General features: G+C 40.5%; 1 protein-coding gene across 5 annotated transcripts in view; it reads left to right on the forward strand.

The window, feature by feature from the left end:
• Positions 1 to 3,640: 3,640 nt before the first annotated feature.
• Positions 3,641 to 27,890, forward strand: part of LOC142049628 (ubiquilin-1-like) — a 131,361-nt gene continuing 107,111 nt past the window's right edge. For 3 of the 5 annotated variants that reach the window (XM_075077481.1, XM_075077479.1, XM_075077480.1), the window contains exons 1-9: positions 3,641 to 4,760; positions 15,547 to 15,698; positions 18,756 to 18,871; positions 19,135 to 19,397; positions 20,226 to 20,384; positions 21,082 to 21,322; positions 21,860 to 22,002; positions 23,035 to 23,118; positions 27,485 to 27,600. In XM_075077481.1, coding sequence (XP_074933582.1) covers positions 4,602 to 4,760; positions 15,547 to 15,698; positions 18,756 to 18,871; positions 19,135 to 19,397; positions 20,226 to 20,384; positions 21,082 to 21,322; positions 21,860 to 22,002; positions 23,035 to 23,118; positions 27,485 to 27,600 — 1,433 coding nt within the window. In that variant the 5' untranslated portion in view covers positions 3,641 to 4,601. The remainder of the gene's footprint in view (positions 4,761 to 15,546; positions 15,699 to 18,755; positions 18,872 to 19,134; positions 19,398 to 20,225; positions 20,385 to 21,081; positions 21,323 to 21,859; positions 22,003 to 23,034; positions 23,119 to 27,484; positions 27,601 to 27,890) is intronic. The other 2 variants (XM_075077483.1, XM_075077484.1) reach the window with 1 other exon arrangement.

Here is a 27,890-nt window from a genome sequence, read left to right on the forward strand (position 1 = left end):
GAAGAAAAACCTTTAGGCCGTTTTTACAGCCTATGGAGCTCACGATTGGGGATACTAAATTAACACATGAATTCCTCTGTATGCCAGAATGTCCCTTACCATTACTTGGAGGGGATTTACTCTGTAAATTACATGCACAATTAGCCTTCTCTGAAGATTCTGTCCAGTTACATATTCCCCCAGGGAATGCATGGAGAGCCCAGATATGCTTGCTAACCAAAAAGGATCCTGCGGAAGAAGGAAATACTGCAGACGACATATTAGATGCAGTAATACCCATGGTGTGGTCATCAGGAATGCCGGGACAAGCCACGAATGTGACTCTGATAAAGATCGAACTAAAACTGGGAACCCAACCGGTAAGAAAGAAACCATACCCTAGTAAATTGGAAGCCCAGAAGGGATTAGAGCCAGTGATAAATTCCTTTTTAGAACATGGACAGTGAAGAGAATGTCCATCAGAATATAATACTCCTATTTTGCCTGTAAAGAAGCCCCACTCTCAGGAATATAGACTAGTACAAGATTTACAAGAAATTAACATGAGAGCTACAGACGTACATCCTGTGGTCCCAAATCCCTATACTCTCCTCACCTCAGTTCCTGACAGTAATACTTATTTTACAGTGTTGGATTTAAAAGATGCTTACTTTTGCATATCTGTGGATGAACAGAGTCAAACCATTTTTGCTTTTGAATGGGAAAACCCAACTACAGGACAGAAGATGCAGCTCTGTTGGTCTGTCCTTCCCCAAGGGTTCAAAAATAGCCCTACATTGTTTGGCAATGCATTGGCGAAGGAATTGGAGCAATGGCAAAACGAGCACAATACCATAACACTGTTAAAATATGTAGATGACTCACTGATTGGTTCAGATACCTACGAAGAGTGTTTGGAAGCCACAATCAGCTTGCTCAATTTCCTGGGCTCAGCAGGTTATCGAGTTTCTAAAAGGAAGGCCCAGATAGGAAAGGAAAGAGTCCAATACATAGGAATTGAAGTTACAAAAGGACAGAGAGAATTAAGTGCTGAAAGAAAGGAGGCCACTTGCAGAATTCCTGTACCAACCTCAAAGACTTATTATTAGCTGAGGCATGTGAATATTAGCTGTGACTGACACATTTAACTGTATAAATGCCCTGTGGTTTCTCGGTGCGGGGGGCTAGCTTTGTGGGTTACCACCTAGTGCCCATCTTTGCACAAAAATGACTTGACTAAAGTACCTCCGCTCTGTGTGGAGTTTGGCATTTTGCACACAGGGCGAACGAACATGTTTTTCGGGATAAAAAAATCACTACTTGATTTCAGTGCAAAATGTAATTTCATAATGGCCCTCATTCCATTCTGCCAGTCAATAGGACAATGTATCACTAGCATGTGTCAAAGTGCTCTGGTGGATCAGAATTCAACACTTTGTAGGGACAAGTTCTAATGTGTGGAAAAGGAAACAGCATGCTCAGTGGTTAAATATGCCTGAAATAATTTTTACTCTAACAAATTGAAGCTCTAGGACAGACAAAACTTGGGATAGGTTTTTGCCATTTTTCACTATTCCAGTTTTAAAACCTTTTAACAGGTTTTTAATTGGTTTAGTAAAATTTTACTGCACCAATTTAAATAGTTTCTGAGAAAGTATTCCAATAGTAGATCAAGTCAACAAATCACTTGATGAAACAGACTATTATAGAAAAAGGTAATTCCAGGATAACTTAAGGAGAAGGGAGTAAGGACATTTGACTCTATGACATTGACATCTATATATTTGATACTAAAACAGGGATAGGAATCTGGAATTTCTTATCTTATGGATAGAAAAATCACTGATGTTTTGGGAAAGGGCCTAATTTCGTGATGCTATATTTAAGTATGGATTAAGGGGGTGTGGTATGGGGGGTGTGTGTGTGTCTTTTTTTTTGTCCAAGTTTGAGGAAAATCTGATTCCCAGCTATCGAATGCTTCCATAGTAATTAGATTTTTTAAGTAGTAAAAGGTTGTTATTTGAGATATTTTTACCCTTAAGCTGATGTTAAACAAGTAACCTAGAAGGAAAAGGCAATTTTATGATCTCTCTTTACATAGGTTCAGACGCTGTATATAATTTTTCTCCCTCTCTTTTTAACATGAACGTCATACAGGCCATGGCATGGCTTTGTTACTTTATACAATATAATTGTGCATTATATTATATGCAAGTAATAGTGTAATTATATATAGGACATGAACACTTCAATATTGTAAAACTCATGACAACCTGACCTGGACAGGCTGGAGAGCTGGGCTGAGGGGAACCTCATAAAATTCAACAAGAGCAAGTGCAAGGTCCTGCACCTGGGGAGGAACAACCCCATGCACCAGTACAGGCTGGGGGCTGAATACTGGAAAGTGGCTCTGTTGAGAAGGACCTGGGAGTGCTGGTGGACAACAAGCTGAACATGAGCCAGCAATGTGCTCTTGTGGCCAAAAAGTCCAACAAAATTCTGGGATGCATGAAAAGGAGTGTGGCCATGTCATGGTTTTAGCTGGGATAGAGTTAATTTTCTTCACTGCAGCTGGCATAGTGCTGTGCTTTGGACTTAGTATGAAAACAATGTTGATAACACACAGATGTTTTGGTTGTTGCTGGGTAGTGCTTGTACTAGTCAAGGACTTTTCCAGCCTCTCATGCTCTGCCGGGTGCACAAGAAGCCAGGAGGGGAAGGGGCACAGCTAAGAGAGTGGATTCAAACTGGCCAAAGGGATATTCCATTTCATATAATGTCATGCCCAGTATGTTAACTGGGAGGAGCTGGCCAGGAGAGGGAGGCAGCAATCGTGGCTCGGGGACCGGCAGCATCGGTCGGCGGGTGGTAAACAATTGTATCATTTATGTTTTGGCTTTTTTTTTTCTCCTTTTATTATATTATCATTATTGTTATTATCATAACCATTATTATTATATTAATTTATTGTAATTATTAAACTGTTCTCATCTCAACCCACAAGTATTTTCTCTTTTGCTGTTCCAATTCTCTCCCCCATCCCAGAGGAGTGGGGGGAAGTGAGCAAGCGGCTGCATGGTGTTTAGTTGCTGACTGGGGCTGATCCACGACAGGCCAGCAGGGCGAGAGAGGTTATCCTCCCCCTCTACTCTGCCCTAGTGAGACCACATTTGGAGAGCTGTGTCCAGTTTTGGGCCCCCCAGGTAAGAAGGATGTGGAACTGCTTGAGCAAGTCCAGCGGAGAGCTACCAAGATGATCAGGGCACTGGAGCATTTCCCTTATGAGGAAAGGCTGAGAGACCTGGGCTTGTCCAGCCTGGAGAAGAGAAGACTGAGGGGGGGCTCTCATCAATATCTGAAGGGTGGGTGTCAAGAGGATGGGGCCAGACTCTTTTCAGTGGTGTCCAGCAACAGGCCAAGGGGTAACGGGCACAAGTTGGAACACAGGAAGTTCCACTTAAATATGAGAAAAAATTCCTTTCCTGTTTGGGTGCCAGAGCAGTAGCACAGGCTGCCCAGAGAGGCTGTGGACTCTCCTTCCCTGGAGACATTCAATACCCACCTGGATGCGTTCCTGTGCCCCCTGCTCTGGGTGTGCCTGCTCAAGCAGGGGGTTGGACAATGTTATAATTAATTTAGCCTTAAACGGAATTCCAATTAAGGTTTATAATTTATTGAATAGAGACAAGCAAGCAGCGCTGGATGCACGGGGGATCCTTCCACCTAACGTGCATACCGTCATACAATACTACAGGGTTTATATTCAGTTACTTAATTAATAACAATTAGTAAAAACACGCCTAAGTTTACACTCATTGGTCAGTGATAAGCATCCCACTTGCCGTTGGTCAGCCGTAGTTAAATTAGCCACGCTTGCCATGTAGATTAGCCCGCATGCTCTTTACAGGTGTGTGTGTGGGGGCAAGTCTTTTTGGTCCTGAATTGGGTCGGTGGTTGCAATCTCCCCCTGCCGGAATTACCTTTCCCCCAGTTTTCATGCTTTAGCGCCTTCTGAGCCAAGAAGTTCCCTGCCATCATCACTGGCCGACCTGTGCCCCCCCCCCCCTCCCCCCATCTTGGCACTCTCCTTTGTATCAGGATGCTTCCACTGTTAGCAACAAATCGCCAGTCAACATTCCAACCATTAAGACAGTTAGCAAGTCAATTGAACGGCCCTCGGTTACACAAGCACAAACAGTTCCATATTGACACGAATCAGATGAACACATTTTACAGACAAGATGATCTCCAGAAGTGCCTTCCCAACCCTCACCATTCTGTGATTTTTAATGTATTTACTTGGAACTTCAGAGTACTGAAGTTGCCTGACTATATCCGAATATAAATTTAAAACTTCCATGTGGCAGTTTAAGGAACTATTTGTCACTATCTCTTTTTAAGATTTAAAATCTTCAAACTACCGCCCCTAGCGCGCAAGCGCGCTGAAGGTGAATCTCTGCTCGGGGAGACAGTTCCCCCTTTCTAGTAACTTCCCCGGTTCGGGGCGTCATCAGTGTGCGCCGCGGGTGGGATGGGTTGTTTCTGTCTGCTGCTTTAGGAGCGAGGCCGGGGTGCGGAGGACTTTGGAACCTGTGGTTGAAGGGAGTCAGGTCCTACCCGTCATGTCGGAGAGCGCGGAGAGCTCTGCGGGGGCCCGCAGTTCCTCTGAGTCCTCTGCTCAGGACTTCACTGCTGCCGAGCCGCGGATCATCAAAATCACAGTGAAGACTCCCAAGGAGAAGGAAGAGTTTGCTGTGCCTGAGACCAGCAGTATCCAGCAGGTGAGGGTTTGGGGGTGGTGGGTGAGGAGCGTAGCCAAGGGGAAGAGCCCTGGCCTGTGGTTTCCGTCTCCCTCGCTGGAGGATGAGGGCCCTTCGCGATGACAAAGCAGCTTCTGCTTATCTGAGCTGTTCTCGGCGCTGTTGGGCGAGTATCGGGACTGGCCCAGTCTTGTGGAGGTGCGCTGCTAACTGAGGATATCGGGAGCGGTGAAGAAGCCTTCTGCGTCGTCTCTTCCACGGTTCCTTCCTGTTGCGATACTGAGAGCCGGCCCGGGGGGTGGACATAGCTCGTTTCGTAATTTTAAGTTGCCCTGCCGAACTGACTCAGTCTGGCAGTAGGAGGCTCGCTGGCTAACTAGTACGACTGTAGAAAACATATGCAATCACTTACGTGGCAGTGCTATAGTGCCAATAATTATCTTAATCTAAAATTGTCTTTAGAAACAGTAAGTAGGCCATGGCAAAAAATATCTTAAATTTAGAAATGCCGCATCTTTAGACTGTATAAAACTTCCACTACAAATAAAGCATAGCTTCTGCTGTGCTTCAGTGTACTAGTTTCTGATAACTCTGAATTGTTACGGTCTTTGTTCTGAGTTTTTATGAAAGTTAGTATCTCGTTGTGCTTTTAGTTCAAGAGAGACAGTAGCACCTACTGAATCATTGACATTGCTTCCTGTAGCACTTCAGTTTTTTGGAGGCCTTCCATGTGAGTATCTACCAGGGCTTAATTTGTTTAGATTAGGAGGCTACAAATCATAGGAAAGGTTAAGCATAAGGTAGATATCTATAAAGCCGGTAGTCTCTCCTACTTGTGAAGGATGTAGATATTGCTATGATAAAATACTTAAAAAGGTGAAGCTCCCTGAAGGAGATTCAGAGCTTACTTAATTTTCCATAAAATTTCTCTGAAATTCAATGCATGCAACTTGACATCATGTTATTTTTTTGTGCAGTTGATAACTGCAAACCTCACCAAAAAAAGCCAGTTACATATGTAAGAGTGCAACCGATGTATAGAAATTGAGCTTTAAATAATTAGTTGCTGATGAGCCAGAAGACACGTGTTGTTTTTAGAGGGGAAATGCAAAATATGAGTTAAAAAGATCTGAGTGATCTTCTAGCTAGGGTGCTGGCTCTATACATTTTACGGACTCTTGTGCCACCTAGTTCTAAAATTCTTTGTAGTTGTGTTTTTTTTTTTTTTTATAAAATGTGCTAGTTCTAATTTAAGGATCACATTTGTCCTGAAAAGCAATTTGATTGCAATAATATTGAGGACTTCAGGAATTATAAACAAACTCATATAAGATGTGAATTTGTAATATATCTAACTACGTGATTTCAAATGTGAGTCCCAATGGGAATATCAGGTTTTTCTAGTAGATGGCTGTCTTAAAAACTGAAATAGTTATACAAGATAACAACTATATTTTTTTACTGAAAACAATAATAAAAATTTAAGTGATTAATAGAACATATTGCTTTAAAATGTCTTTATTGTCTCTAGATATCTTAAACTTTAAATATTGTCTTGGTATCCCTTTGAACTGATATTAACAGATTAGATTTTCAGTTGAATCTTCCTGTGAAGTAAGACTCCTGCTGCCCCATGGGTCCACCATTTGCTTTGATTCCTGGATAAAGTTACAGCTAGCACAAAAAATTATGTAAGACTGTAGTGTGACTAGTATTGGCTGTTTTTCTTAAACTGTCAAAATAAGTCGTTGCTAATAATAAGTGTTATATAGCATAATAATAGTATATTAGGATAATAACAATAGATGTGATATTTCTAGAGCCAGCCCTGAAAATAGGTTAGCCTCAAATAAACAAATTGAGTATCTGTTCAAACGCATCTGGGATCAGCAAGTGGTTTGTTCTGTTGGTATAGGCAAGCCAGCAATGTCTGCCCTAATGGGGGGGAGGCCTAAACTCGTTCAGCTGAATAGCTTTTATTTTGCTCTGTGTTACCGTAGCTAATATTATGACTTCTTTTTGCTTACAGTCACTTCAGAATGCAGCCAAAAGAAACCCCTAAGACTTTTAGATAAATATTTTGGGTTATTAGGGATAAACTTAGGGCTACACAAAGTAGCTCCATTGAATGGTTGCAAACCTGGCTTACATCAAAGTTGAGGAAGATTTTCCTATGTTAGAAGACTTCAGTAATGTAGGGTTTGTTACTGCTGATCCTGTGTTGTGCCTCTAGAACAGGCAGTATGTAGGTTAGAATGGAAAATAACCCTCAAGTACCAAACTGCTCTGGGCGGTCAGTTGACTTTAAATGTCACCCATCTCTATTTTCCACGGAACTTATTTCATTATGCTGAGCAAAGCTTGGCTCAGTATTCAAAGACCAAATATTTGCTTTCTTGACTTGGTATGTTACTGAACTTGCAGGCCCGTACACTGCTCTGTACAAAGACTTCTATTCATGGTAGGTAAAGATGAATACATATAAGCCTGCTGATTTGAAATCCCAATACACAGGAGACTTTAGCTCAGTTAGCTCTGTTTGCCTTTCATTTTTTTTTCCTTTGTTTTATTTTGTGGGTTCTGTGGGCTTGACTTAACAGCATGTTTTGGTAAAACTCATATACACAGAGAGCAACCAGTCATGTTACAGACTACTCGTGTGTTACTGTCTCTTCTTAGTGAATGACTTGAATTTTAATTAATTTTAATTTTTTTAAATGTGTCTTATTAAACCAAGGTTGAGAGGAATTGGGAAAGTATCTCATTTTTGTTTTCTTTCACAGCACTTTGTCACGTGAATGGGCATTAATGCTACTATAGTTGCTGCTTTTGATGGCATATCCTGAGTCAGCAAAAAGCTTTGGAATCGTTATATGGTGGTAACATATCAAATGATGATAATTCGGGTTTTAAGATTTTCTACTTTATCTAGGATAACTTTTTTTTTTAATGGGACCTTCCTGGGCTACCTTATCAGATGTTAATAAGTTAATGTTAACCATCTGGAAGGCATGTCCTATGAGGAGCAGCTAACGACTTTGGGTGTGTCTAGTTTGGAGGAAAGGAGGCTGAGGGGTGACCTCATTGCTCTCCACAGCTTCCTGAGGAGGGGAAGTGGATTGGGAGGTGCTGATCTTTTTCTCCCTGGTATTCAGTGGCAGGACACATGGGAATGGGTCAAAACTGCGTCAGGGGAGGTTCAGACTGGACATTAAGAAGCATTTCTTTACTGAGAGGGTGGTCAAACACTGGAACAGGCTTCCTAGAGAGGTGGTCGATGCCCCATGCCTGTCACTGTTTAAGAGGCATTTGGACAAAATGCCCGTAATAACATGCTTTGACTTTTGGTCAGCCCTGAAGTGGTCAGGCAGTTGGACTAGATGATTGTTGCAGGTCCCTTCCAACTGAACTATTCTAATGTTTAAAGTATGGATCTGCTCTGCAAAGTGACTGTACAGAAGTGTCTCCTTTTTACTTAGCTGTTCTACTTCATGTGTATACCAAGATGTTGGCTTTGTTCAGTGACAAAATGTTTACTAGAATTAGCTCAGCTACAGGTGCTCAAGTTGGATTCTCTTTGCGCCCCCCCCCCCCCCAAACTGTGCATCAACAGACTGCATCACCTATGCATGTCAAAAACCTTCAGAGGTAATCAAGTTGAGTAGGTGTAGTAAGTTCTAACTTGACTTGTGGAGTCTGTTATCTTCTGTTACTCTGGAACAAAAAAGCAGAGTTCTGTTGTTAAGGGTACTGGGTTTTAGGATCATGTGAATTTGAGGATATTTGGTATGGAAATCATTGAGAGAAGAAGTGGTAGAGTGCTGATAAAAACATTCTCAGAGTAAAAAAACTATACTGTTCCTGTCCTTAACCCCCCTACCCCCCCCCCCCCCCCCCAAAAAAAAAAAAAAAGTGGGGGGAGTTCTTAATAGGAAGAAATTAACTTAAGGTGAAATTTTAGTGCAGACAAAGGCACTTCAAGACTAGCCTCAGATCTGCTCTAATTAATCTCAAATTGACAAGTTTTTATGCTTCAAGGCTGTGACCTTGAATTAACTCACTTCAGTTAATGCTTTTTTTTTTCCTCATTTTTAGGGAAACTAGGCCTCTGTCCATGTACACGATAATCTTGTGTTTCTGTCTTAGTGTCCCCCTGTTTTCTTCCCACTGATGCCTCTATTACATCTAAAATTGGTATCACTTTTTTCATTATTGTTATTGTATTCAGTTGCTAGAGCAGTACAATCAACTCGTTTCTGTGAACATGTTAGGTGCTACGTATGGAGAAACATTGCTTTTCTACAACTTCAAGCCCTTTTTTATGTTTGGATAAAACTGAACACGTTTGTGATATTATAATGGCTAGTACTATTGAAATGAAGTCAAGCTTGAATTTTTGAACGGTAAAACAAATTGGCTAAAAACATTGTTTGTAGTATCTACAATTTAATAAAAAGAGGAGAGTTAGTGCAGTAGGAGAATTAGATGGAAATGTTCATCATTCCCAGCCAGCTGGCAAGACTTTGAACTTTTCCTGCTTCTGGTTTCCCTAAGTGCCAAACTACTACAAAGTATTATCTCTAATTTACTGAAAGTGTTATCTAGTTCAGTTGTACAAACTGAAGATTTAACTACTCCAAAGATTTTTTTTCTTACAACTGCCTTAATATGTATTAACTCCCATTGTTGTCTCCTTTTCCTTCCTCCATTTGCTGTCAGTTGCATATGTTTAATTTGATACACACTGAGATGATGGGTACTGGATTGACACTTAAAGTTCTGTTTAGGGTAAAGCAAATTAAGCTAGTTGTCTTTACTGCTCACATCTAACATTTTCCGGAATTTATGCTGTTTTTGTTACCGTGGCACTGGAGCACCTCATTCCTTGAACTCTTTGTCAGTGAGAGTGGTGGAGTCCTATGAAAGCTACACAGATAAGACCTGTGGGAATAAGAATACAATTGCTAGTCATTACTCTTGTCCATTCACTGTTTGAATTTAAAGAAACTTTTTTTTTTCCATTTGCTATGGGGAAATAGTCTTGCAGTTTAGTTACAGTTAACAGTGAGAGATGAAGAATAAAGAAGAGGAATCTTTGCCCACAGAGGATGGTTAAAAAGTCCTCTCTTCCACCCTTCTCAACTTTATTTTGCAATACAACCAGTAGTGATTTCTGTCGAACTTTGTATTAGGGATAATCTTCTTTCAGTATTGGCAGAGATTGGGTGATGACTGAATTGTATTAATCTTTTGATATTCTCTTTTTTCAGAAGCAACATATTAGATACTGACAATTTAAAACAAAAAAAAACCCCACACTTGTATTGAAAATGGTTTTCAGGATTTCAGGACAGATATAGAAATAATTCTCTAACCTCTGCCTCAGCAAAAAGTGTGCTGTAGATGTGCTAATCTGTTATTGATGGTATCTTTGTTAACAGTAATCATGAGACTCATTTGCAAAATATCTTGGATGATAACCTAGGTTTTGTATGGTCTTCTGTTGTGGATGAAACAGAAGGGCTGGTTCTGTTCTTACCTTCTCATTTAGGATTCTTGAGATTGTACAGAATGCAAGCAGTGCTGATGAAGAGACCTGACACTTTCTTTTCAGCTCTGTTGGGCTTTTAATGTAGATATGCTTCAGTTAGACAAACATGTGGCTCAATATTCATAATAGTCATCTTATGTTGGCTGGAAAGAGATCCCTTGCACATGTGGATCATCCAAATTCATTATTGTAGGAGTTGTTTTGTGGTTCTGATACACAGGCTGTTGTATTAATTTCTTACTGTAGTGCTGTTTTTACAGATCATCTAATTACCATGGCTGCATGTTAGTAGAGAAAGGGAAGTGTATGTGATTTGATACCTGCGTACTGGCAATATTAGATACTGTGTGTTTAAACTCTAAGTGTCTTGTTTCCTTAACTGCATGGATAAATAGCTGCTTCTAAAAATGTGTAGCAAGGTTTAGGATAAAGTAAACAATGTTGACTATACTACTGCATCAGCATTCTGAAGGCAGCTAAGTTGTGGAATTCACTGTAACAACATATTGTGGAAAATAAGACAGTAAATGAGTTTAGATAAATGTCATTACTCTCTGGTCTGGCACGGTATGGTACTACTTTATTCTTATGCATTTACTTTGTACCAACCTATGAGGATTTCTGCTGTTTTTACGTTGCAATGGAATGTGTATTTCTACTGGGTTTGGCTGGGATAGAGTTAAATTTCTTCATAGTAGCTAGTATGGGGCTATGTTTTGGATTTGTGCTGAAATTAGTGTTGATAACACAGGGATGTTTTAGCTATTGCTGAGCAGTGCTTACACAGAGTCAAGGCCTTTTCTGCTTCTCACACTTCTTCACAAGAAGTTGGGAGGGGACACAGCCAGGACAGCTGACCCAAGGGATATTCCATACCATATGATGTCTGCTCAGCAACAAAAGCTGTGGGGAGGAAGAGGGGATATTTGGAGTGATGGCATTTGTCTTCCCAAGTAACTGTTACACATCATGGAGCCCTGCTTTCCTGGAGATGGCTAAACAGCTGCCTGCCCATGGGAAGTAGTGAATGAATTCCTTGTTTTGCTTGGCTTGTGTGCAGCTTTTACTTTACCTATTAAACTGTCTTTATCCCAACCCATGAGTTGTCTCACTTTTACTCTTCCGATGGAATTGCATCAAGCTCTGCCTTGGAGTGGAAGGAGAACAGGTTGAGAGCTTGTGGGTAAAAATTAAGGGGCAGGCAACTATGAGTGACACTGTTGTGGGCATTTGCTACAGGCCACCTGATCAAGAAGAGGAAGTTGATGAAGCCTTCTACAGACAGCTGGAAGTAGCCTTACAATCGCAGGCCCTGGTTCTCATGGGGGACTTCAACCACCCTGATATTTGCTGGAAAAGCAGCACAGCGAGCCATGCACGATCCAGAAGGTTCCTGCAGAGCATCAAGGGCAATATTTTGATGCATGTGGTGGAGGAGCCAATGAGGCTAGATGTGCTGCTGGACCTTATCCTAACAAACAAGGAAGGTCTGGTTGAGGATGTGAGAGTTGGGGGTAGCCTTGGCTGCAGTGACCATGAGATGGTCGAGTTCAGGATACTGCATGGTAGAAGCAGGGCAACAAGTTGGGTTACAACCTTGGACTTCAAGAGGGCCAACTTTGGCCTCTTCAAAGACCTGCTTGGAGGAATCCCATGGGCTAGGGCTCTGGAAGGCAGGGGGGTCCAAGAGAGCTGGTCAGTATTCAAGGACCACTTCCTCCGAGCTCAAGATCGGTGCCTCCCTTGGAGTAAGAAGTCAGGCAGAGGAGCCAGGAGAGCTGCATGGATGAGCAAAGAGCTTCTAGAGAAACTGAAATGGAAGAGGGAGGTTCACAGTATGTGGAAAAAGGTCCACGGTGCTGCAGATATCCACCTTGCAGCCTGTGGAGGACCCCACATCAGATCAGGTGGATGTGCCCAAAGGAAGCTGTGACCCTGTGGAGAGGCCATGCCGGAGCAGGTTCCTGGCAGGACTTGTGACCCCCATGGTGGACCCACGCTGGAGCAGTCCGTTCCTGAAGGACTGCATCCCATGGAAGGGACCCACACTGGAGCAGTTTGTGAAGAACTGCCTGTGGGGAGGACCCACACTGGAGAACTTTGCGAAGGACTGTCTCCCATGGGTGGGACTCCATGATGGAGCAGGAGAAGAGTGTGAGGAGGAAGGAGCAGCTAAGACAATGTGTGATGAACTGACCACAACCCCCATTCCCTGTCCCTCTGTGCTGCTTGGGGGGGAGGAGGTAGAGAATTTGGGAGTGAAGTTGAGCCCAGGAAGAAGGGGGGGTGGGGGTGTGTTAAGATTTGTTTTTATTTCTCATTATTCTACTCTGATTTGGCAATAAATTAATTTCCTCAAGTCAAATCTGTTTTGCCTCTGATGGGAACTGCTGAATTATCTCCCTGTCCTTATCTCGACCCACAAGCCTTTTGTCATATTTTTTCTCTTTCCCTGTCCAGTTGAGGAGGGGGAGTGATAGAGTAGCTTACTGGGCACCTGGCAGCCAGCCAAGGTTAACCCACCACACCTACCCTTATACTGAAACATCAAAATGAAACTCATTCTGGATGAAAGTATCTACAAAGAGTCGTCTTCAGAGTATTATTTAAATAGGTATTCATATTTTAGTATACCTGCCCGTCAGAAAACATTTGACAATTACCTTGGTTATACAGATGCATCTTGAAAATATCAGTTAAATCAACCGTCAGGGAAGTCAACATAGTTTCTTCTAAAGGTTTCTATGCTATCAAACAGTAAATTACCAATGTTCTAAATCACTTTTAATAGAGTTTCTAAACTCAGAGAAAAATTAAGTTACTTAAGTGCTGAATAGTTAATCAAACAGGGTTTCTTTATTTCAAAGAAATGTGAATAATCAGAGCATATTACAAGGCTGACTCCATAAACAGTCACACACGTATCAATGATGTGCTTCAGTGCACTGAGACATAAGATGGTGAAAACACCAATGCTAAACAATTCATGCACTCAAGTTCCTTTAGTCCCAGCAGCTCATAATACTGAAAAAGAGCAGATTGGACTATATTAGTTCCAACCTCTTTTGGTCGTACTGTTCAGTAATCCCTGGAATACAGGGAAAGCAGAACTGGTTATGTTAAAAGAACTGAAATTAAGCTGTCTTTATGAAATAAAGCATTATAAGAAATATTAAAAGCATACAGAAGTTAGGAAAGATGTTCCACTATCAAATCACCCAATGCTCCCCTTAACATGTACACGTGATCTTTATATGCCAAACATGGCCAACTTGTGATTGTGAAAACTAGGCACAAATCCAAAACATTGGATTTAAAGTTTCAACAATAATATTTATTCAAATTTTAAACAGAGCATACAACTCTAACCAGATCACCACTTGTCAATGAACAGAGTCCTAACACAATGTATACACTTACATACATAGTTCAGTAGGTGAGTTTATTTATAATTCAGTGTAGTACAGAAAGCACAATTTTCAGGTATATAATTTAAAATATACTACATGCTGATAATCTATTACTACTGAAAACTATACTCCTCACTGAAGAAAGGTTGACATTAAATAAAAATAGAGAAAAAAATAATTTAAACTTTTCTATGGTTGTATGAACTAAACTTGTTTTCACTAACTTTTCTAAACAGACATTACCCTGAAATTTTCAGATAATTATAGGATTGACAATAACTCTGCAAGAACTGCCCGCTTTTAAAATTAATAGCGCACATTTGCTATATCCAAACTCTATTAGCCTAATAATTAAATATAAAGCAATCTATGTTAGTCTCTAAGAATTATAGTGTTCACAAAATGCATAATTTGATATCTTAAAGTCTGCATACATATTGGTGAATAGTGACTCTGAATCAATTATAATAACATCTTGAACTTTGCCAGTGTTGCCAGCCAAAGTTAACCCACCACATTGAATAATTTAGGTAAGTAATCCACTTCAGGCAAGAATGGATTAAATGGCTTCCTAGAATGCTTGCAAGTCTAAATATTATCAGTATAGAGGCTGACTTAAAAGATGTTTCTCTAAGAACTGGAACCAACTCTGTGTGAGCAGAATTCTAACTGACCAAGTCTTACCTGCTACCCAGGCACAGAGATTTCTTACCTCTCTTATGTCCCTGGCTCCTTTTCTGGGGGCCTGTTTTATCTCTTCCTATACTATAGACCTTTTCAATTAGGAACTTGCCTTCAGAGTATAATACAGTGGGGTTTTCCTTTTTATAGCCCTACCTCTTACAAAATATAATTATTTAATAATAAGTCATCGCAAGATTAATATTTGGGGTTCATGTATGAGAGTTCATTAAGATGTTTGGAATAGGATTCTATTAAAAATCAAGTTGACCATACTACTTAAAATGATAAATATTGTGAACTTCTGGAGGGCTTCCTAACAGCATAAGATCCTTTCAGAAACATTTATTCTACTCACTAGTCATGTTGAATAAATAGATTTGGTTTTCTTATATTTGCCTTTTTACATTTTGTGAACTAATTGCTTTTTCTGTGAGGGTACTGTTCTATAGAATAATTAATCTCAGTCAGAAGTCAGTGAAAGCATAAGGTGGTTGTTATTAGTTAAGAAGGCAGGAAGAACTACAATTGCTTTTCCAGGTTCAGCTGTTTTAATGAAGGTGTGATTTCACGGTCAGCTGAATTAGGTTGCTATTCACCATGCCCTGGGCTAGAAGCACATTTCACGTAGCTGTCATGAGTTGGATGAGAGAGCAGAGCCACCTAAGAAATAATTTTTGACTGTACGGATTGCTAGTTTTGATATGTGAAAGGTAGCAGTAATGCGTCCAAGAAGAAAGGATACTGCTCCTTTCAGTGCCTGCACAAATGTGGACTGAATTAACATAACATGTTGCATCCTCAGCATGTTAGCAATGTATGGTTTCAATGGTATATGTATTTATTGCGTCATGGGTACGTGCCTCACTGAAATGACAGTGTAGTCTTTAAATGGAAGCCAATTTTCGTTATTACCAGCTATATAGTTAGTGATCTAGAGATGAAACACTTGACTGTAATTGTACGGAAAAAGAATGACTTGATTTCCCATCTTCCTTTAGATAAAAAGAAAGTTGAGATAACGTAGAGAATTGTTTCTAGGTTGTATAAAGCAAAATATGGTGTGCAAGTGGTTTAATATAATGTGAGCAAAATAGTTCTTTATTAAAAAAAAAAATAGTTCAGTATTCAATTATATAACTATATAATATTAACTTCTGTTTAGTTCAAGGAAGCAATCTCTAAGCATTTCAAGTCCCACACTGATCAGCTTGTTTTGATATTTGCTGGAAAAATTTTAAAAGATCAAGATACTTTGATTCAGCATGGGATTCATGATGGACTCACTGTTCACCTGGTCATCAAAACGCAAAACAGGTAACCTGACTGATGAGCAATCTTCTTTCTACCTCTAAGTAGTAGAAATATTCTTAATTCCTAGTGTGATGGCTTACTGTTGGGCAAACCTAGGCTTGACTAAAATGTATTGAAAAGCTGTACAAATACTCCTGCTATTGAACAAGAGAAGCAGCCCAAATTCTGTAAGGTTGTGTCCCTAAATATCATACATATGCCTTTTGAAAGCTAATGTTGTCTTCTAAACTGTGCCATTACTATTAAATCACTTGAATCAGCTCATTAGTTTACAGTTGATGCAGTATAACAATATGAAGACAATCTGAACAGTCTTTGATCTGTTTGACTGCGTGGTAGCACCCACGCTTATGCCCCTGCAGTAGTGTGGTGAGCATATGAATTGGGAAAGCAGCCTTTATTGCTTGTGCTAGTCCAACACCCCTGCTCAAGCAGGGCCACCTAGAGCCAGTTGCCCAGGACCATGTCCAGACAGCTTTTGAACATCCCCAAGGAAGGAGACTCCACAACCTCCCTGGGCAACCTGTTCCAGTACTTGGTCGCCTTCACAGTAAAAAAGTCTTTCCTTATGATCAGACAGAACCTCCTCTGTTTCAATTTGTGCCCATTGCCTCTGGTCCTGTCACTGGGCACCACTGACAAGAGCCTGGCTCCATCTTCTTTGCACCCTCCCTTCAGGTATTTAGATACACTGATGAGGTCTCCCCTGAGCCTTTTCTTTTCCAGGCTAAACAGTCCCAGGTGTCTCAGCCTTTCTTCATAGGAGAGATGCTCCAGTCCTTTCATCATCTTTGTGGCCCTGCACTGGACTCCCTCCAGTATGTCCAGTCTCTCTTGTACTGGGTAGCCCAGAACTGGACACAGGACTCCAGGTGTGGCCTCACCAGTGCTGAGTAGAGGGGAAGGATCACCTCCCTTGCCCTGCTGGCAACACTCCTAATGCAGCCCAGGATACCATTAGCTGCCTTTGCTACACGGGCACATTGCTGGCTCATGTTCAGCATGGTGTCCACCAGGATCCCCAGGGCTTTTTCTGCCAAGCTGCTTTCCAGCTGGGTGGCCCCCATCTTATATTGGTGCCTGGGGTTGTTCCTTTCCACGTGCAGGACTTTGCACCACTTCCCCTTGTTGACCTTCATAAGGTTCCTGTCAGCCCATTTCTGCAGCCTGTCAAGTGTCCTCTGGATTGCAGCATGGCCCTCTGGCTTATCAGCCGCTCCTCCCAGTTCTGAGTCATCAGTAAACTTGCTGAGGATATACTCCACCCTATCACCCAGATCATTAATGAAGATTTTAAACAGGATTGGACCCAGTATTGACCCCTGGGGTACACTGATAGCCCCTGGCCTCCAACTAGACTTTGTTCCACTGATCACCACCCTCTGGATCTGATCATTCAACCAGCTTTCAATCCACCTCACTGCTTGTTTATCCACCCCATGTACATCAACAGTTTGTCTATGAGGATCTTTTGAGAGACGGTGTCAAAGGCCTTCCTGAAGTCTGGTTAGGCTATATCCACTGCTGTCCCCTCACCTACAAAGCCAGTCATTTTGTCATAGAGGTTTATCAAGTTGGTCCCCTTGGTGAATCCATGCTGACAACTACTGATGACTTTCTTGTCCTTCCTGTGCCTGGAAATGGTTTCCAGGCTGCTCCATCACCTTCCCAGGGATCAAGGTGAGGCTGACTGGCCTGTAGTTCCCTAGGTCTTTGTCCTTGCCCTTCTTGAAGATAGGAGCGACATTTGCTTTCCTCCAGTCATTGGACACGTCTCCCAGTCACCATGATCAGTCAAAGATTATCAGGAGTGGCCTTGCAATGACATCTGCCAGCTCCCTCAGCACTTGTGGGTGCATACCATCAGGGCCCGTGGACTTATGTATGTACAGTTTGCTTAAGTATTCCCTGACCCGATCCTCTTCCATCAAGTGTATTTGCTAGAGACTTTCCTCCTGGTCTCTGGACCCTGGTATTCCTGAAGGCCAGTCTTGCTAGTAAAGACTGAGGCAAAGGCGGCATTCAGTACCTCAGGCTTTTCCATGTCCTGCGTAACTAGGTCCCCTGTCTCATTGAGCAATGGGCCCACATTTTCCCTAGTCTTCCTTTTGTCTCCTATGTACTTATAGAAACCTTTCTTGTCTTTGATATCCCTTGCCAAATTCAGTTCCATTTGGGCTTTGGCTTTCCTAACTGTTTAAGAGAGTCTCAGACAGTGTCTTTGTATTCCTCCCGGGTTACCAGTCCTTGCTTCTACTGTCTGTATACTTCCTGTTTGCGTTTGGCCCAGAAGACATTTAAAGATAATAATTGGGGTTTTTGTGGGTTTTTTGGTGTTTTGTTGTTGTTGTGGGGTTTTGTTGCTGTTTTGTTTTTTTTTTAATAAAAAAATTGTAAATGAAGATCCTCAAGTATGATACTGTTTCTGTATTAAATGTCATTATTACATTATATTAAATGCCAGACCTTGTGTACTGGGTCTGGCTCAGATGGAGTTTTACTTTCTTCATAGCAGCCTGTATGGTGCGGTGTTTTGGATTTTTGACCTAACAGTGCTGATAACACATTGATGTTTTAAGTGTTGCTGAACAATGCTCGCACAGCATCAAGGCCTTCTCTCTCTTGCTCTGTGCCTGCTTCCCCCCTCCCCCCCAGTGAGTAGGCTAAGGGGACACAGCTGGAACAACTGAACCAAGCTGACCAAAGATATTGCATACCACATAATGTCACGCTAAGCAATAAAACTGGGGGGGAATTTTTCTAAAGTAGCTGTTGCTTAGAGACTGGCTGGACATTGGTCTGCTGGTGGGAGGTGGTGAGCGATTGTTTTCACATCACTTTTTGTGGGTTATTTTGGTTCTCCCCCCCCCGCCCTTGCTTATTAAGCTGTCTTTATTCCAACCCATGAGTTTTTCTTGCTTTTGCCCTTCCAATTCTCTCCCATATCCTGCCTGGGGTGTGGCAAAAATGAGCTTGTTGACTGGGTGGGGATTTAGCTGGCCGGGGTCAACCTACCACACCTTGTTCAACTTGTAATTTTTTTTAACTTGCTTTTTATAGACCACAAGACCATCCAGGTCAACAAACACACACCACTGGCGGTATTGCTACCACATCAATATCAAGCAGTGATACCTCAACACCAACTTCAACAAATAGCAACTCTTTTGGCTTGGGTAAGAATATTTCTTAGGTTAGATTAGAATTGTAACAAGTTATATTTCAAATGCGGTTTGGATTTCTATGTGTCTCGTTATGTAAAGGAGCAAACTCTTAGTGGATGACTCCTTAACAGCCTTGCAAAGATAGAATTTCCATTAAGCTTCGTTATTTTGAAGCGTGGGTTATGTTTATGTATTTTGTACTTAGAAAGAACCTGGATGTGTTTAGAAATATACTAGAAGCTGAAAGTTTAATTTTTTTTTCTTTCCTCTTAAAGGTGGCCTTGGAGGTTTGGCAGGCCTGAGTAGCCTGGGCTTAAATGCATCAAACTTTTCAGAGTTGCAAAGTCAGATGCAACGACAACTTATGTCCAACCCAGAAATGATGGTTCAGATAATGGAAAATCCATTTATTCAGAGCATGCTTTCAAATCCTGACCTGATGAGGCAATTAATTATGGCTAACCCTCAAATGCAGCAACTGATACAGAGAAATCCAGAAATCAGTCACATGCTGAATAATCCAGATATAATGAGACAGGTATGTAGAAAGATCTCAAGTTCATGACCTTTGATTATACTGTAACTGTGAACAAAAGAGCAAGAATTAGATATGCTTAGATGAGTGCTGAAATATTGTTGAGGAATTTATGCTTGTTGGACAATCTGTAAAAGGTCACTATAGGGAAGTGATGTTTTTATTTTTAGCTGCTGATGTCTGAAATAAGCTGATTATTTTAAAAAAAAGCAGCATAGTTTTGAAAGATGTTGAAGATTGTATAATCGTATCTTCCAAGTTTAGAGTTGGGTGCCACTGGAAATTTTCTGTTGTCTAGTCAACAGTGAGTTTGCTATAAGGTAATAATTCTCCAAAATACTGCTTATTTCCAGTTTATGTAAATGTGTGTATTTCTGATTGCTTCTGAAGTTGTGTGTTACGTAATAAGGTATGCCTTATGTGGCATCAAGAAACAAATGGAGGCTTTGGAAAATTAAGGTATTTATTTTTTCAAGTTCACATTATAAGCTGCATGCTGTACTGATGTTAGAAATGGTAGGCATATATTGTGTTGAGAAGAGACAAGAAAGAACAGGATGGTACATTCAAGGGTTTGTTGTTTTGGGTTTTTTTCTTCTGTTTAGTCAATGCCTTCTGACTCAGCCAGCATACTGAAAGTTGTGGCAGAATGTTGGCTAAATACCAGATTCTATTGACTCCTCTCCCACTAAGCTGACATCTTGATTTGACTTTGATCCTAATTTCAAACGGAGTTAGACATTAGTAACTGAGATACTGTTAAATGCTGATGTTTTCACTTTAGAATGGATTTTTTTTTATTAATACAAATTAAATGTTCTGCTTCATTAGACACTAGAACTTGCTAGAAACCCTGCAATGATGCAGGAAATGATGCGAAACCAAGACCGAGCCTTGAGCAACCTTGAAAGTATACCAGGTGGTTACAATGCCTTGCGACGCATGTATACAGATATTCAGGAGCCAATGTTGAATGCAGCACAGGAACAGGTGAGAAATGATTGTAGGGGGAACTGAAAGTAAGCGGGGTGGTTTTGGTGGGTGTTTTGGGGTATATGTTTTTGAGGGTTTTTTTGTTAGTTTTTTTTTTTTTTAATGAAAAGATAAATAATGTAACTTTTTTAATGTGTACTTGACAAAACTTAGTTTCTTGAAGCTTGATGTCAATTTGTGGCTTGTTCCTATGCTCTTTAAACTTGAAGGAATGAAGATTGCTTTGTGAGTTGGATAAGCTATTTTAATTTTTTTGTAATATATTCTAAATTTATTTTTAATTCTTGGACTTATAAAATTCCTGAGGTCCAGGAAAAACTAAGACTGTGTTTAGTAACTTGGACCCTAAGGTGGGAAGAAAAAAAAGGCTTTGAAGCTTTTTTTAAAGTTGGAAACCACTATGCAAGATATAATCTTACTAGTATTTTGACCACAGTGTAGTAGCAAACTCTGCATTTAAAATGAAGTGCGATTAAATTATCTTTTTTTGTTGTTGTAGGAAATAATCTCTCTTTCAACGTTGGTATCTTTTTCAGAATATTTACAATGACTTATTTTAGGATGGTGATTATAATTGATTAAGAGCCATCAACATTTATCTTCATGTGTAATTTTGGAAAGATAACTTGTAATTTCTAGCAAACTTAAAAATAGTTGACTAATAGATGATCTGTGTTTGTTTCTCCTTCTGTAGTTTGGAGGTAACCCATTTGCTTCCTTAGTAAGCAGTGTATCATCAGGAGGGGACAGTCAGCCATCTCGTACAGAAAATAGAGATCCTTTACCAAATCCCTGGGCTCCTCAGTCCAGCTTGCAGAGTTCCACAAGTACCAGCACCAGTGGTGAGAGCAGTGGCAGTAGTAATGTCGGAAATAGCACCTCTGCCAGTATGGGACAGAGCTCAACTATACCAAATTTGGGACCTGGACTAGGAGGTGTGACTGTTATTGCAGTTGTATATGTTTGCAAATATTCAGGAGTTTGCCGAAATGATTCTGTTATTAGAAAGAGATGTTTTGATTCAAAGTTTGTATTGCTGTTTATTTCCATAAAACATTTGAATATTATCAAAGCCCTCTGTAGAAAACAAACATAAAAAGTAAACCAAGAGTACTAACAATACTTGTGTACTGCCTTAAAATAACAAAAGTAGGGAATCTGTAGATGAATGATAATATTTCTTCTGTTTGGAGACAAACAGGAAAACAGCTAGTAATGCAGATACTTGAGACTGCTTGTTGGATACGACCTCTGGCTTAACTTGTTTCTAGGGCAGATGCATCTGTGTAAGCAGAACCACACTGAGATGTATTTAAGGGGCTAAAGCTCTTTTTTTTTTTTTAAAAAAAAAAAAAAACAACCAAAAAACCCAAAACCACACAGTTGTATCCCAGTTCTAGGCAGTCTAAGTTGATTATAGTAAAGATTTTTACTGAAGTGACCCATTTATTTATTTATTTATTTTATTAAAGTTGGTATGTTCAACACACCAGGAATGCAGAGCTTGTTACAGCAGATAACAGAAAATCCACAACTTATGCAAAATATGTTGTCTGCACCCTATATGAGAAGCATGATGCAGTCATTGAGCCAGAATCCTGATCTTGCAGTACAGGTAAATGCTTTTGGTGTAGCAACGTGTTGTGTGCACTGGAGTGAAAAAAGGAATTGAATTTATGATACAGTTATATTTTCACTACAGAGTAATTGTGCCAACTTCTCAACAATAACTTGTCTGTTGTGAATGGTCCAATTTTTAACGTATGCTGATGCCCGACATAGTGAAGTTGTTACCTTTAGCAATCTGTTGCAGTAAGTTTCTTCAATTTGTAGTTGGACGTCATGTCAGGCATTCTCTTGTAACAACTTTTAAGTTTGTATATGTTTCGTACAGCCCTAAACTTCTGTGGCCTAGCATAAGAACCGGTTATACAAAAGAAATGTTTTGATTATAAATTAAGGTAGATCTGCTACTAAATAAATACCCACCCTAGCTTGGGAGGACAGAAGTGGAGGGGAAGGAGTTTGTGCCATATCTAGCTGTTACTCTGGTTTTCATTTCTCATCTGCGATCCTTGCTCACAATAAAAGAGCTAATACTTACTGTTGTTTTATGAATGGTAGTGTAGAAGTGCTTTCCCATTTTACTTACAATAATATCCAAAGTCAAATCTTGAACTGAGATAATATTATTTTTTGTATATTAAACAGTTAATTAGGAAAATATCCCAGGCTTTTTGCAGACAATGTTTACAGGGAAACCGTCACATTTGTAGTGGAAGCTGACCAGAAAAGGCTTTTCTTGTTATGTAAATGAGGTTGCTTTGGTGAGGATCTAGCAAGGATTCACTTCAAAAGTTTAACACCCCCACCCCCCAAAAAAACCCCTCACAACAACAAACACACCCCCAGAAAAACCCCAACTCCACACCACCAATGATTTTAGTCAGTTCTCAGGCTGGTGGTTCATCATTTCAGAACAAGTTTTGGCCAAAGGAGAAGTGGGAGATAATTACTCCGAGGTTATCATAGACTATTATCTTGTTTTCTGATTCATATGTGGTAAATAGTTGTCTTAAAATCCACTCTAGTATTTACTTTTTGATCTACTGCTTGATCTATGATGTTAAATATTTTTGTCCCATAGATGATGTTGAATAATCCTTTATTTGCTGGAAATCCTCAACTTCAGGAGCAAATGAGGCAACAGCTTCCTACTTTCCTTCAACAAGTAAGATGAGATACTAAGTGTTGTTAATAAATGTCTGAAATTGTGAGCAATTTTTGCAATAAACTGGTTCCTTTCCTTGATTTCACTTAAAGCTAGATTCTGTTATGTGTATTCTCATTAGCTTCAGACAGAGTTGCATTTTCCCTTGATAATTAAGTGCTTGATTTATCTCTCCATGCCTTTCAAAAGTTAAATCTGGCTTTCAGTGGATGTGTTTGTCTGTGACTAGCACAACTGCTTTGATTTGCTGTCGCGTCTTTGCTTAGAAGAAATGACTTGTTCTTACTGCGCGCCAGCCAGAGAAAACCTGTTTCTTACATGATTTCTTCTGCAAATTAAAGAAAAAAGATTATTACTTTCCCCACTACTAAGATAAGCTTTTATGGTACTTTTCTCATACCTCCTCCAACCTGCCCTGAATATTTGGGGTAAAGAGACCTTACAGCATGCCTTGAAAGAGGCGAGTCATAAGCTAATTCAAAAGATATCTTAACTGTCACAGCGTATACTAGGACTGTGTCCTTTAAATAGGACTAAGCAAAATTTTTAGGAATTAAAAATGTAATCCAGTGTATGAGTTCCATTATTAGGCAGTCCTTGCAAATCAAAGTAAATGTGTGTTGCCAGGATCTCATTGCATGGAGGCAGTATTATGAGTAAAATAAATAACAACATTAATTTCATGCCACTGATGATTGCCCAATGCTCCAAACTATCTAGATCCTTCTGTGAGGCCTCTTGTCCCTCGAGGAAGTCACCAGCATCTCCCAGTTCGGTATCATCAGCAAACTTGCTAATGGTGCATTCAACACCTGCATCCAGATCACTGATAAAAATATTGAACAGAACTGGCCCTAGAATTGAGCCCTGAGGAACACTGCTGGTGACTGGTCACCAGCCAGATGTAGCCCCATTCACAACCACCCTTTGAGCCCTGCCGTTCAGCCAGGTCTTCACCCAGTGCACCGTGAACCTGCTCATCCCATAGTTGGACAACTTGTCCAGAAAGATGCTGTGAGGGTCGGTATCAAAAGCCTTCCTAAAATCCAGAACAACTACATCCACAGCCTTCCCTTCATCCACTAGGCGGGTGACCTTATCATAGAATCATAGAATGGTTTGGGTTGGAAGGGACCTTTAAAGGTCATTTAGTCCAACCCCAAGAAGGATAGAAGGTTTTAAAATTAGTTAGACAGGACTTTCCCTTTGTGAACCCATGTTGTCTGTGCCTGATGATTGCATTGTTCTTTAAATGTCTTTCAACAGCACCCAGTATGATCTCCATAATTTTCCCAGGTACTGAGGTTAGACTAACAGGTCTGCAGTTTCCTGGGTCTTCCCTCATGCCCTTCTTGTAAATTGGAGTAACGTTGGCTACCTTCCGGTCAGTGGGGACCTCCCCAGACTCCCAAGGCCTTTGGTAGATGATTGAGAGGGGTCCTGCTGTAACACCCGCTAGCTCCTTCAGTACTCTGGGATGAATCCCATCAGGCCCCATGGACTTATGAACATTCAGATGATACAGCTGGTTCCTTACAATTTCAGTGTCCACAAATGGAAAGTCACTGTTCCTGTACTCATGGTTCTCCAACTCAGAGGACTGATCAGCCCACGGTCTAACAGTATTATTAAAGACTGAGGTGGTTCTTCAAAACTGACCAGCACTCATGGACCCCTAAGCCCTCAAAAGCAGATTCCAAGGGGACACTGCTAAGTAGCTCCCTGAGTAGCTTAAAGTTTGCTCTCTTGCAATCCAGGGAATCAACTCTGCTGCCCTTTTTTCTCATTACACTGAACATTTTAAACGTTGAGTGATTTTGTGATCACTGTGGCCAAGACAGCCACCTACCATCACATCTCCCACAAGTCCTTCTCTATTCATAGACAACAAGTCTAGGAGGGCATCTTTCCTAGTTGGCTCGCTGAGTGCTTGTGACAAGAAGTTATCTTCCACAAACTTAGGAATTGCCCAGACCCGCTCGTCACAGCAGTATGGTATTCCCAGTTGATGCCTGGGAAGTTGAAATCTCCCATAAGGACAAGGGCTACCTTGTAGGAGATTTCTCCTAATTGCCTATAGAATAACTCATCAGTGCTATCATCCTGGCTGGTCTATCCATAGTAGGCACCCACGATGATATCTGCTTTGTTTCCCATCCCCCTATTCTTCACCCAGATGCTCTTAAGGCTTTTGTAGCTCTTTCCATCGGTATCACCTTGGGGGTTTATCTGTACAGCTAGTTCCCTGCTGTGTTGTCCATGTTAGGTCATGTGATCAACAGCATTAAAGGATGAAGTAAACTGAAGAAATACCTGGGTGTTCTCAGAATGTTGACAGTATCACAGCCCATCTGTTGTCATTATATTATGGGGTTGGGTGATGGAAACTATAAAACGTTCCTCTCTATAATGGAAAGCTCTTGCAATAAATAGTTGCTCAGCACAACTAGGAAAACACATCTGTGAGCTATTCTTTCTACTCCTTTTACATAAGTTTTATCCAGAATTGCTGCTACTCTACAGCTGGAATTAAAAACATTGGACAGAGATCCAAGTCACCTAAGTGCTCAGAGGATTGTTGGGTCAGTTTTCTGTAAAAACAACTCTAAATATCGGAGAGTAAGTCACAGCTTAAAAATTTCTTAAATGAAGTAATTACAGCAGCTTACTTCAGTGAATCTAAAAAGCCTTCCTCCTTAAAAGATTTGGATTAACTTCGTCATCTGTACATTTAGTTATTCTTCTCTGACTTTTAGCTATCACAAAGATACAAATCCAAGAGAGAAATGGAGAGTGTTTAAAAACTTGCTGTGCTCAAGTCTCATTACACACCTGTATTTCAGGACAGAATCAACATTTTATCTTTGTGGCCCTGTTCTGCTCTTCTGTTTTGCACCAGAGGAAGCTTACCTTAATTTGTGCAGTTCTTTGAATCAAAAAATATTTTTGCAGCAGAAGGAATTTGGTCTAGTTACCAAGTGAAGGCTGCTGAGATTAATCAGCCTGTCTGCTATTTGAAGCAGGTCTGGCTACCAAGACTTTGAACTGAAACAAATAGCTTGTCACTTACATGTGGCATCTGTAAGTGGAGGTAAGCATAAGCCATTAGTTTTGGTTTTGTATCTAAAATAATCCTGTTTTAAACCTTTCATTTCAGAAATCAAAAGTATGTCTTATCTGTGGATGCAAAAGCCAGTTATTAGTTGAATTTGCTGTAGAGTGAGGGTCCTTGAATATTATATGTTTGCTAGTATGTTTTGCAGAGTATTTCTATGTCTGTAGGTGTTGATGGTGCTACAGATATGAACACATGCACAAACTACTGTGATCAAATATATGTGGTCTGAATTTAGCTAGACAAAGATGTTATAATTTTCTGTATTAGATACAGTGAAACCTGACTAGTACATATTCAGCCCTGTTGCTTACCAGTAGTATGATATAGGAGATTAATTTAGAATTACATTGAACTAATACACTCATGGCTTTGGAAGATGATAAAGTCTACTAGAAGTAGTAATGAGAAATACTTTCCCTTATGTTCTCCTTATTTAAAAGGAGTCTAGAGAGCTTGTTGATCACCTCCTGTGAAAGTTTTCTCAAACAAAAACAAAAAAAAAGAAAAAAACCCTGAAGGATTTAATGTAAACATTCAAATACAAAGTTGTCGTGGTTTAGCCCCAGTCAGCAACCAAGCACCAGGCAGCTGCTCGCTCACTCCCCCCTGGTGGGACAGGAGAGAGAATCAGAAGAGAAAAAGTGAGGCGACTCCTGGGTTGAGATAAAGACAGTTTAATAGGCAAAGCAAAAGCCATGTGCAGAAGCAAAGCAAAAGAAGGAATTCATTCACTACTTCCCATGGGTGGGCAGGTGTTCAGCCATCTCCAGGAAAGCAGGGCTCCATCATGTGTAACAGTTACTTGGGAAGACAAACACCATCACTCCAAACGTCCCCCCCCTTCCTCCTTCTTCCCCCAGCTTTATATACTGAGCATGATGTCATATGGCATGGAATATCCCGTTGGTCAGTTGGGGTCAGCTGTCCTGGCTGTGTCCCCTCCCAGCTTCTTGTGCACCTGGCAGAGCACAGGGAGCTGAAAAAGTCCTTGACCAGTGTAAGCACTACTTAGCAACAGCCGAAACATCTCCACATTATCACCACTGTTTCCAGAAAAAATCCAAAACATAGCCCCATACTAGCTACTACGAAGAAATTTAACTCTATCCCAGCTGAAACCAGGACAAAAGTTAAAGTTGAGAAACAGCAAGTTCTGAAAGGATATCAGATTCTATAAAATTCTAGTGATAAAGGTACATTTTGAATATCTGTATATTATTTCATTATGAGTTTCTCTCCTGTTTTTAGATGCAGAATCCTGACACTTTGTCAGCTATGTCAAACCCTAGAGCAATGCAGGCTTTGCTACAGATTCAGCAGGGCTTGCAGACACTAGCAACAGAAGCACCAGGACTTATACCAGGGTAAGAATTGGTCATACAAATTCATACAAGAACTTTTCTCTTGTGTTTGTTTTTTTTTTTTTTTCAGCTTTTTGTCTTTTTAACATGTAGAGGTTTATCCAGTTTTTACAGACTGTTCCTCTTGCACTTTTTAGTTTCACTAAACTTGTTTTAGAATCTGTCATGCTTTTGTCTGCAATGCACTTTTAAGCAATGATGGCTATGGTCTTTGTTTTGGTGCTTTACTTAAGTTGTCACCCATTTTTTATTTGACAGAATTTTTACTTAGTAATTGCATATAATAGGAAGTG

The sequence above is a fragment of the Phalacrocorax aristotelis genome, chromosome W (assembly GCF_949628215.1).
Source record: "Phalacrocorax aristotelis chromosome W, bGulAri2.1, whole genome shotgun sequence".
Classification (NCBI taxonomy): Eukaryota; Metazoa; Chordata; class Aves; order Suliformes; family Phalacrocoracidae; genus Phalacrocorax; species Phalacrocorax aristotelis.